At 47.9% G+C, this 11,909-nt stretch overlaps 1 protein-coding gene and 1 long non-coding RNA gene across 4 annotated transcripts; one reads left to right on the top strand and one right to left on the bottom strand.

Annotated features, from left to right (window-relative positions):
* Positions 1 to 1,561: 1,561 nt before the first annotated feature.
* LOC125508701 (probable protein phosphatase 2C 73) lies at positions 1,562 to 4,155 on the top strand. The gene is made up of 5 exons (XM_048673477.1): positions 1,562 to 1,898; positions 2,326 to 2,676; positions 2,823 to 2,940; positions 3,035 to 3,258; positions 3,487 to 4,155. The coding sequence occupies exons 1-5, from the start codon at positions 1,722 to 1,724 to the stop codon at positions 3,898 to 3,900; spliced, it is 1,284 nt and encodes a 427-aa protein (XP_048529434.1). The 5' UTR covers positions 1,562 to 1,721; the 3' UTR covers positions 3,901 to 4,155.
* A 3,006-nt stretch (positions 4,156 to 7,161) lies between these two features.
* Positions 7,162 to 11,698, bottom strand: LOC125555919. Of its 3 annotated transcripts, none has more exons than XR_007304956.1 (4): positions 11,605 to 11,698; positions 7,981 to 8,877; positions 7,645 to 7,794; positions 7,162 to 7,516 (listed from the first exon to the last, which is right to left on the bottom strand). It is a non-coding gene; the product is annotated as an uncharacterized LOC125555919 (long non-coding RNA). The 3 variants fall into 3 exon arrangements; XR_007304957.1 differs by having other exon boundaries at positions 11,600 to 11,682; XR_007304955.1 differs by lacking the exon at positions 11,605 to 11,698 and having other exon boundaries at positions 7,981 to 9,852.
* Between the last annotated feature and the right edge of the window lie 211 nt (positions 11,699 to 11,909).

Below are 11,909 nucleotides of genomic sequence, written 5' to 3'. Positions count from 1 at the left end.
CCGCAAGATTGTTTGACTTGCTCTTGAATGGTGTACCGTAGATTGGCGAGCGACTTTCATTGTGTTGATGGATCACTTCCTTATGGTAGGGATCATAGTGCTTTTGCTTGTGGAACCAAACATGCACACTATGCCTCACATAGCAATTCATCCTCCTTGTTGCGTTCCGTGAACACAGCCTCACGGGCGACCACCACCACCAGGTCCTCCGACTTTGGCGGGATAACGATCATCTCCGTTAGGTTCATCCAATGATGGCTCCATCGTGGCGGTGGACGGCGGAACAAGTCAGAACGATGGGGGAGGCGACAATTGGGGTAGAGACAGTGGGAAAGGTCGCTGACATGCCACAACATGTTCGATGATGCTTCCGAGGGCGACTATGTAGGGAGAAGAGCATGCCGCGAGCAAGCGAGGGGTGATCGATGAGCAGCATCACCTGCTTCTGCGAAGGACGACGTCATGCTGCGACGCAATTGGCGATGCTATCGGTGATGTTGCAAAGTAGTGCTGCCAGCGATCAACGATACCACCGGAGATGATAGTCCACGAGCTGCGGGTTGGCGAGATGCTGCATTTGTGTGATGCTGGGAGAAGCGAAGCAATATGCAGTCCATCTGATGTGTTGCCAATTGGACGGCCGATGAACTTCTTGGCAACATGAATCATTGAAGCTTTGAGAGGAATGTCGGTGGTGATGCAAGGGACCATCAGAGCTTGAGGCGTCATGCAATGTTGGCAATGATGGATGCTACGAACAGGCTACAAGGTGCAAAGCGATGGTCAACGCTGCGACGATGGTGGCGGCTGCCTGCTAGCATGGACGTGTACTTGTGCAAGTCGACGATCAACACTGTGACAGTAGGAGACGAATAAGGGTGTTTCTTGTGCAAGCTACAAGCGAACGGAAGACGATCAGAGAGTCACACACTGCCTTATTGAACGGCTGTAGAGGCCGTTTATGTTTTCGCTACTATAGTCGGTTGGCGCATAGCACTGGCCATACTTAATCGCCAACTGATTCATGCCGGATGTGACGCCTAGCGTGTCATTAAATTAAGAAGGAAAAGACATTTTTCACATATTTCGGGCTGGGCCGGGCCTGGCCAGGCTTTGACATTTCCAGATCAGACTTGTCCGGGCCAAGAATTATCATCAGGCCTAGCCCAAACAAGGCACTTTGGCAGCGACCGCTGCTACCTGCAAACTGCAACACTGGCTAGAGCTCAGAATTCATGGACGTTAGGCCAGCGGCGAGCGGCACCAAGCGCGTTATGGCACTGCAAACTCGCAAGGATTTTCATGGAGAGGCAGGTGAGCCTCCTCTGACGCCCAGCCAGAGCCAGTGAGATGCGCATTGAAGACGACGACGGGCGCAGGAGGCAGGCATCTCACGTTGGCGCCCACAGCTACAGGCAACAAGAGTTGCTGAGGAGCATTGAATGCGGCCGCGTCACCACCATTAGCGGCGTCCGTCCCCATCTACCTCCAGGACGGGGCGCCCATGTCCTCTCGCCATTAATGGCGCCCCAACGCTATAAATGGCGAGATAAACATCCATTCACCCCCACTCACTCTCTCGCTCGCTCGCTCACGCACACACGCCCGCCCGCCCGCGCGCATTAAACTCCGAGATGCCCATCCCGTCCCGTGCACCAGTGCTTGCAGCTGCAGGAGCGAGCTAGCTAGGTGGTAGCTGCTGCCGAGATTTGGCCGCGGCAATGGGGATCTGCTGCAGCAGGGAAGGAGGGGGGAGGGAGCTCGAGGAGACGGAGGGGTGGTTCCCGTGGAAGCACGACGACTTCTTGCAGGAGCAGCTCGCCGGCGCCGCTGGGGTGTCCATGCACACCAAGCAAGGCTGGAAGGGCGTCAACCAGGACGCCATGGCCGCCTGCCAGGTAAGGTCAAGCTTTCCTTTCCTTCCCTCCCCTCCCCTTCCTTGTAGCCATGGAGACATGTTCTTTTCTTCACTGCAAGTTGAATCGGCAGCTTTTTGCAGTAGTACTAGGTCCATCTCTGCTAGCTTCGCTCAAACTGAAAACCTCTGGAACCTGCACTACACCTGAGATACTGTAATCACCATGCGTGTACCTCACCATCTTGATTGCTCACCATTGCCCTGGATTACATAGATCTCCTATGTAGTACGTACTCCACTTACTCTCATGACATATTTATTGCTCACCAGTGTACTAATAGCAGCATGAATGCAGCATTAGCAACTGAAATCCGTGGCAGATAGTAGTATCAGCATGGCCTAGCTGCTAGATTAAGTGCAAAATTTACTTGAGACATAAGATAATCTTGATGTGACAAGATGATCAGGACTTCGCCGGGCACAAGGGCCAGATCTTCTGCGGGGTGTTCGACGGGCACGGGCCCCTCGGCCGGGACGTCGCCCGGCATGTCCGGGACTCCCTTCCCAAGAAGCTGTCCGCCTCCCTGGCACCGAGCACTGAGGACGACGCCCCCTCCAGCAACAGCAACGCGGACGTGGACTCGTTCGACAAGTCGGATTGCACCTCGTCCAGCGACGCCAGCGACGAGAACCAGCTGCTGTCCTCGTGGAAGAGCTTGATCGTGAAGGCGTTCGAGGACGTCGACGAGGAGCTGAGGCAGCACTCCGGGATCGACTGCCTTTGCAGTGGCACCACTGCCGTCACCGTCGTTAGGCAGGTAGATAGTAGATGGTTTTAAATTTCAGTTTCAGAAATATTTCAGCACCTACCGAAATTACCGAATTTCAGTGGTTCCAGTTTGCATTTCGGCCGAAGGAATTTTTTTGAAAATTTCGATTGTTGCTATATATTTTTTGTATACAGGGTGATCACTTGATCATTGCCAATTTAGGCGATTCGCGCGCTGTTCTTTGCACGCGGGACAGCAAGGGCCGCCCGGTTTCGGTGCAAATCACCACCGACTTGAAGCCAGATCTTCCTGGTCAGCCTCTGAATTTCTCATGTCATACTTGCCTGTAGGTGGTATGTACACTTGTTAACTGCAACTTGCAATGTATTCTCTGGACTTGTCGTAGGTGAGGCTGAGAGGATCCTGATCTGCAAGGGGAGAATTTTCGCCATGGACGATGAGCCCGACGTGCCTAGGCTGTGGTTGCCGGACCAGGACGCGCCAGGCCTCGCCATGGCGAGGGCTTTCGGAGACTTCTGCCTCAAGAACCATGGGCTCATCTGCACACCCGAAGTGTACTACAGGAAGCTCTCTGAAAAGGATGACTTCTTGGTGCTCGCCACTGATGGGGTAACAAGAGTGGATTTCTTTCCGGATTTTCCCTCTAGTTTCATGTCCATTAGTACATTCCAATCACGCTCCAACTTCCTTCAATTAAGAACAGTTTCTGCTGGTACTATTGCAACTGAAATTAAGATAACATAAATCAAATCCTTTATGATCAGGTTGACATCAAGCAACTGTTAACTGAAGTAGACTCGTCTCTGTATCTTCTTATCTAACCACACAGTGTTGCAGATATGGGACGTGCTGTCCAACAAGGAGGTGGTCAAGATCGTCTCGTCGGTCTCCGACCGCTCAAAGGCGGCAAAGCAGCTCGTGGACCGGGCGGTTCGTGCGTGGCGCCGGAAGTTCCCGACGTCGATGGTCGATGATTGCGCGGCCGTCTGCCTCTTCCTGAAGCCAGCAGCCATTTCATCTGAAGAAGGCAGCACGACCAAGCCGCCTCAGGCACCCGTGCTGTCGTTCACCGGAAGTTTCCGCAAGGCTCTGGGCGGCGGTGAGGCGGAGGAGGGGACGGCGGTGTGGAGGGCGCTGGAGGGGGTGGCTCGGGTGAACTCGGTGATCCGGCTTCCCAGGATGCTGAGCCGGCGGTGGCGGTCGGCGTCCATGGATGAGAACAACGACCAAGAATCATCCAAGGCTGATTGACTGATCGATTCATGCTCATGCATTGCCAAACTTAAAAAAGGATAATATTTTAGAACTTGATTGATAGTACTCCTAGTTTCATACGCCGTGTTCACGCATTCAGGGTGTTGAGAGTGGACATTAATTCGGTTGGCATGTACGCTTGCTGGGTTTGGTGTGTGTTGTGGTACCAAATGGACAAGAGAACCCAAAGTTTGTAATGGATTCAGCTTTTTTATATCTCAAAACAATGAATTGGCGCCAGTTTTTCCTTTCCGAATGATTTGAAGATGGTTGACCGCGCCTGCCCCCATGGTACTCCCTCCGATTTCATAATGTGTGCATATAGATTTTCTGAAAAGTCAAACCTTACAAAGTTTGACCCAGTTTATGGAGAAAACTATTTATATCTATAATATCAAATATGTACAATAGTGAAGTACGTCTTTGTGATGTATCTAAGGATATGTATTTGGTATTCTAAATGTATATGCTTTTCTTTACAAATTTGGTCAAAATTTGTAAAGTTTGACTTCTCGAAAAAATAATTCTATATGCACTACATTGTGAAACAGAAAGAGTGTGAACTACTCCCTTAGCGGCTCAATGTCTTACATTATGGGAGGGAGGGAGTAGAAGTGAAAGGGCTTGACAGAATTCGGGCACCGAAGCACTTGCCATGGCGCTCTTGAGAAGATCGAAGGTCATCTGAGCTTGCGCGGTCCTCTCGAGTCGTTTCTTCGTCAAGAGATTTGCCAGTGGCATGCTAATGACGCCACTCCACAAACTTTCTGTAGTAGCCTGTGAGGCCGAGAAAGGTGCACAACTCTATTGACATGGATGGCGTTGGCCAGTTGAGCATGGCATATGCCTTCTCTGCGTCCATAGCGACACCGTCGCGAGATGACATGACCGAGGTAGCCGATGTTGTCCTTGGCGAACAACACTTGGACATTTTGGCGTAAAGATGATTTTAACGGAGTAGCTCGAACACCGCTAGTAGATGCTCCTCATGTTCCTGCAACATGGTGCTATACACCAAGATATCATCCAGAAAAATGATCACGAATTTACGCACGTACTCGTGGTTGGCATGTTCGTCAGGCTGAGGGCATGACCCAAAAATGAAAGTGGCAGTGGTGAGTTTTAAACGCCGCCTTCTCCGTGTCGCTCTCCCACATGTGGATCTGATGGTAGCTCGCTCGCAAGTCCAACTTAGAGAAGTCAGTGGCACCGAGGAGCTCGTCGACAATCGGTAGTGGAAATCTGTTGTTCACGACGATGTCATTGAGACAACACTAGTCGATGTAGAATTGCGAAGATCCGTCCTTTTTCTTGACTTGGAGGACTAATGGGGCAAATGGACTCATGTTGTGTGATATCATCATAGACTGCCACATATCTCAGACTTGCTGTTCGATCTTGTCCTTTTGCAAGGGTGAGTAGCGGTAAGGTCTTGTGTTTTCTAGTTGCGCACCATTGACCAACGTGATTGTGTGGCCGTACTATCGATGTGGAGGCAGGTCCTTGAGCTCTCCAAACACGTTGTTGTCACCGAGTGATGTCTACTGGGCAACCTTCTTCTTGCAGGCTCTGTTGGGTCTCCAAGCGCAGAATTTGTAGGATAATAGCAAATTTTCCTTAAGTGGATGACCTAAGATTTATCAATCCGTAGGAGGTGTAGGAAGAAGATGACCTTTCTTAAACAACACTGCAATCAAATACAAGAAATCTCTTATGACCCCAACACACCCAATACAATGACAAATTATATAGATGCGAAGAGATGGTGATACAAGTGTAGTATGAATAGTAAAAATATATTTTTATAATCTGAATAAATAAAAATAGCAGGATAGAACATAACAAAAGTGAGCACAAACGGTATTGCAATGCTTAAAAACAAGACCTATGGTTTATACTTTCACTAGTGCAATCTCTTAACAGTGCTAACATAATTGAATCGTATAACAATCCCTCACGTGCGACAAAGAATCACTCCAAAGTTTCTACGGAGAACGGAGGATGAAAACATGTATCAACCTGTGTGCCTAGAAGATCCAATGTCATCACGGGAATCCGCAAACTGATTACCAAAACATATATCAAGTGACTCAATATAATACCCCATTGTCACCATATATGCAGGATATACATCAAGTGTTCTCAAATCCAAAATATTCAATCCAACATGACGAAACCTCAAAGAGCAAGAGTCAATTCACCACAACAAAATAGAGAGAAGAACACCATATGATCCAACTCTACTAACAAAGCTCCTAACAAAGCTCGTGGTACATCGAGATTGTGCCGGATCAAGAACACGAGAGAGACAGAGATCAAACCAACGATTACGAGTCGAACAACTAGTCTAGTCGCTCGACTAGTCTACGAGTCATAGAGTGGATGTCGACTCATTTTCTCGTGTAGACTACAAATACGAGTCGAGTCGTGGATGGACTAGTCGACGACTAGTTTGGACTAGTCGACATATATGAGTCGAGCGACTCAAAAAAGAGAGCTGCCTTAGCTGGGACGAGGCGCCGCCAGCACCCACTGCCTTGCCACCGCCGCCGCCACCCACTGCCGGGACGACGGATGGCGCAGCCAGGTGCGGTGGCCAGTCGGAGCTCATGCTCAGGCGGCGGCCATGGCCGTGACCCGTAGGGGCGCGCGGCCTTAAGACGAGAGAGAAGGAAGAGAGAGAGAGAGAGAGAGAGAGAGAGAGAGAGGAGAGGAAAGGAGGCATGGCGGTGGTCGGCGGGCTCGCCGGCAGCAACGACTGGGACCGGCGGAAGGCGGCAGGAGGCGCGGGTCACGTGCGCGCATGCTCCCATGCGTGATGGCGCTAGCGGCGGCGATTGGAGAGGTCGGGAGCTAGGGTTCCAATGGCTGGGGGCTAAGTAGGTTGGCCATTTGGGCCCAAATGGGCCAGCTGGGAGTGCTGCGTGGTGCTAGGCTAGTATTTAGACAGTGGCTAGTCCTATTGCATGCCCACTTGGGCCCAGGACACTACATAGCTCAATTATTTAGACAGTGGCTGGTTTTATTGCATACTGTACTGTTAGTATATACTACATATTGTACTGTACCATGTTGACTAGTCTAGATTAGTCTATGAGTCTCTACCTTGGGACGACTCGTCGACTCGTAAACCTTGGATCAAATACATATCTACTGATACATACCCTCAGTCCCGAGGATGAATTACTCCCTCATCGTCATAGAGACCGCCGGGATGATGAAGATGGTCTAAAAAATTATTTGGCTTGAGATAAGTCATCTCTCCTTATCCATGAAAATTTATCTCCGGCGAGAACATGCCATCTCTAATCCGCTTAACAACCACTTCTTGCTCCTCCTTGCGTGGAAATCTCGAAAGACGAGGTGCCTCAAGGGCGCCACAATCAGCACACTGCTCATCATCTCTCAATACTATCTTTTGCAAGTTGGGAGATCGCTCCAACATGGACCTTATAAATGTAAACTGTTGTTCTAGCGATTTAAATCCAGCGAATTCTAGCTCTTTCAGAAACTTGTTCTCGGAGCTGCTATCCAAGTGCATTTCCCACTTTGGACTCCTGTCAAGGTAGGAAGCGGGTCTGGCCTCGCCCAAATCGCATGTATGTTCCCATACCTGTATTTGTGTGAGCAATTCATTAGAATTGTCATAGGAATCAAGTTCTAAATAATTTTCTGCTAAAATTTGTGAAAAACTAAAGCTCCAAGTGTGGGCAAGGAAAGAAACATAGACAAAGACATCACCTCAATATGTAACATTTCGACAGATGGTGCTGCTACAAGAAAGGCCGTTGTCCATAAAATGTCAAATTCAACAAATATACAACGTACGTACAGCTTCCTTAGCTTGCTGAATGCGGTGCGGAGTTCCTCCATTTCAGGTTGCAACCAAAGCTGATCACAACATTAATTAATCAAATAAACAAACAAAACAAGAATTGATAGTTTGCAAGCACATAGATGAGATCATCAAAGAATTTACAGCTATGTATGTTCTCTATCATACATAACACATCCATGATATAACTTTCATATATATGACGACATGATGAAACCAAATAAAGTAGTAGTAGTACTTACGGCTTCACCTTGGAAATCCAATGAGAGAGTATGTATGCTTGTTACTCCATGTAGAAGCTAACTTAATTTAAATATGTCTTCCTCACAAACTGAACCACATGAGAGTTCTAATTGCCCAAGTGATGGTACAAAACCAAAGGTCAACGGGGCACACTGAGATATCCAAGACTCACAAAAGAACTTCTCCAATTTGGGGAGGCAGACAAGGTCGATTCTCAGAAAGCGACACTTCTCAATTTCAAGAACACAGAGTTTTGAGTCTGGCGCATCAATCTTAAAGACAGAGTAGGAACCAGTATCACAATGATAAAGGGTTAGATGCTTAAGTTGCTTGCAGCAGTCAAACAGGACATGGTGCATGTCCAATTTGTCAAAGCCTACATTTTTTAGAAAGAGCTTTGTGAGGTAGTGGAGCACACTAGGATAGGCAGTGAAAAAAACATCTATGTCTTGAGCTCGCTGTTGCATCTCTTCGTCTCTACGGTCCAGAGTCTTTGTCTCATCAAGAATGCCGAGATCTAAATCTTTCAACAAACCACTGTCGATTGCATCACCTAACAGTGAGCCAACTTCGCAAAGGAAAGTGTTGGTCAAATAGAGGTTAAGGCGCAAACTTGAGATAGTGGATCCTCTCTGTTGTTTATCTAACAAACTCCTGGTTGCTTTGGACAAAGACACCATGGCTTGTTCCATATCATTTGCCTCAACAAGGTCAGCGTATGGAGCGGATAGGAAATCCTGGACATCGATGCTGAGTTCAGGCAGCAACCAAGGCAGATGCCTCCACCGTGTAGAGAGCACACTTGTCCTTGTAGCCACAAGTGAACTGACTCTCCCCAAGATGGACAGTAAAATATCATCAGTTAGAGCGCTGAGTCTATCTTCGTTGTCCAGTTGCTGCAACATAAATCAAGCATCCATTATTTAGCTGCCATAAATTTATTCAGAAATACCAAACAGAGAATAGTTACACATGGTGACAGGAACTAAAATCTCTCTAGCGTGAAAATTGCTTGATTATCTCTACTACTACAGCATACCAACTCTGGAACTTTGAATTCAAGATGGAAACAACACTACAGTGTGTTGATTATTAACGATCTGACCGCTAAATTTGCCGCTACAGTACCATGTAGTCTGCCGTGTATGGTTCTAGGTAAAACCTCAGTGGCCATATAAAGAAATCCTGCTAATTATCGCCCTCTGATACTTGCAAACTTTATTATGAAAAGTATGCATCAATCCACGCAATCGTCGAAAAGCATTAAGAGAATGGATGCAGGAGTTGTGCAAAAGAAGAAAATAAAAATCATTCCCATCACTGCCATACAGGAGATGTAAACTAAAGTTTTGTATCGTCAGAACAAAGAGAGACATCTCTTTACATCGGCATGTTTTTTTTTTGTCGTCATTGCTTTCTGTTCTCCTTCCTATATGATCAATTAAATGTTCCAATAGTAAAAATATGGCCAGGTTCATAGTTTTACATGTTGAAGTGGGCAAAAACAAAACAAAGTCATGGCGGCGCAGCGAAACTTTGAACCCAAATCTGGCTACAATTTTTGACTACTTCTTCACTCTGTCAAAACCACCTAAATTATAGGTAATTTGGCTCATAACACGCAAGAAAAACAACTTAAAAAACAAAACATTCAACATTTACATTGCATGCTACATACAATAACCCTCAAGAGCTTATAGTGTTACATTAATATAAGAACACAAATATGAACAGAGAGGCATGGCGATCAAGACGAGAGGGGACTTACTTGGCTGTGGGAACTGTCGTTGTGATCCCTGTTATTCCCCTCCATTGGCGACGTGGGAAGCTTCATTTCGGTGGTTCGGTCGAAGTGGTATATCGCAGCTCCGGCGAAGAAACCCGACGAGGCTTGGAATGAATGTTTCAGGCGACCGTGGAGGCTCTCGACTATTGGAGGCCAATCCTCATCCTTGTTCTGCCACTATTTATAATAACTTAGCGCTGCACCGGGGTAGCAAAGCCCCCTCCCAGTCGGACTGCAGCTACACGAGCTTGCCGATTATTACTCTTATTATTATTCTGACGAATTGGAAAGTTATTCGTACCCCAGAGGTGCAATCCAAGTGCTCCTGCTATTGATCCAGTCATATAAATAGATTGATAACTGCCACACATGTGGGCGTTAAGGAATCTGCCCACACGTTCTGTGTGGTGCCTAAGAGGACCAGCCCACACGTCTGTGTGTGGGCAAAACAATTAGCGCCCACACGCCTCTTTTTTCCCTCCCGGTCCCTCTTACACGCGTGCGTGTGGGAGAAATAGATAACTCCCACATGCGCGATACGCCAGGCCTCGTACCTCGTGGTCCCGCATGCCCCACGTGACACGCGCGCCCCACAGTTTCCATGGGCCGGACCCTCGTCCATGTTCGTTTAAGTGCAGTTGCCATGTCGCTGAACTACGGTTGCCATGTCGGACAACTACAGTTGCCATGTTTGCTCAACTGCAGTTGCCATCTCAGGTCAAAGTTCCAGATTGCCATTTTTTGGACAATTACAGTTGTTGTCATGTGTGGTCTGGTCTACTGCAGTTTCCATGATTTCAAAACTTTAGGAGTTGCCACCTACTAACACTAGGCAGTTGCCATGTAGCGCTACAAAAAAAGGCATCGCAAAAAATATGTTTGGGTAAAATAGAGAGTTGCCATGTGCTCACAAGCACGCTAGGGTAGTTGCCATTTAAAAAGAAAGAGTTGCCATCTGCTTACGTGCATGCTAGGGCAGTTTGCCATGTACCATGCAAAACATATGGCAACTGACATGTTCAGGTAAAAAAAGAGAGAGTTGCCATCTGCTTGCAATCATACTAGGGCAGTTGTCATGTACACTGCAAAACATACTAGGGCAGTTGCCATGTACACTAACATATGGCAACTGACATGTTCGGGTAAAAAAAAGAGTTGCCATCTGCTTGCAATCATACTAGGGCAGTTGCCATGCGTTTTGCAGTGTACATGGCAACTAGCAGCTTGGGTGTTGGAGAAGAGGCGGGTGTGTGGGCGAGATGGCAAACGCCCACACACCAGCCCTTGTGCGTGACTGAAAACTGGTGTGTGGGCGAACTGCTAAACGCCCACACACCGGCCCCTCCGTGTGGTAAAACGGATGTGTGGGCGACCTCTCTCACACACCACAAACGCGAGTTGTCCTACGTGGCATACAAAATCAGCTAATTCGTGCCAAGATTCGTGCAGAAGTTACTGGACGGTGATGGAGGCATGTGGGCGAGTTGCCAGACGCCCACACATGTGGGCGTTAACATTTTCGTTGATAAACAGCAGTACTCCCATGAATTAATGAAGAAGAATAAGGAAGATGTGGCGCTAGAGCAAGGCGGACGGACGGACAGACACTGAAATTCAATTCAAATCCAGCGTTGGATCCGGCGTGGACTGGAGCGTGAAGCTCAGCAGCCCTCCCACGGAAATTTAAAGATGTGGCGCGCTACTGACCCGGGCGCCTGAGGACCCTGAAATTCATTCGAATTCACCCCCGCTCGTTAGAGAGATAAGAGATATTACATAGATGCGAGCAAACTGAGCCGAATCCGGGATGGATTGGAACGTGCTTACCTTACCTTACCGGAGGAGGAGGGTTATGGCCGGCTGGCTTGGCGAAGAAGAAGAAGAGGGCGGCGGCCGAGGTCTGGGCTCTCACCTCTCGGAACGGACGAACCACCCTAGCGAGATTTTTTCATCTATCTCTTGGGCCAATGTTGGGCCGATACTTGTTGATTTATTTTTAAAAATGAATCGAATTCTACCGACCGAACCGCTAGAACAGAGCGATGACACGACTGCCAGGCTAGAACAGAGATGGAGGCAGAGTAACTTATATCTATTTTCTGTGGGGAGAAGAGAGTAATTGATAAATTACGACAAGAATCA

Source organism: Triticum urartu, chromosome 5, assembly GCF_003073215.2.
Source record: "Triticum urartu cultivar G1812 chromosome 5, Tu2.1, whole genome shotgun sequence".
In the NCBI taxonomy this organism is placed as follows: domain Eukaryota; kingdom Viridiplantae; phylum Streptophyta; class Magnoliopsida; order Poales; family Poaceae; genus Triticum; species Triticum urartu.
Note: the sequence above shows the minus strand (reverse complement) of the source record. Positions and strands in the feature narration are given on the sequence as shown.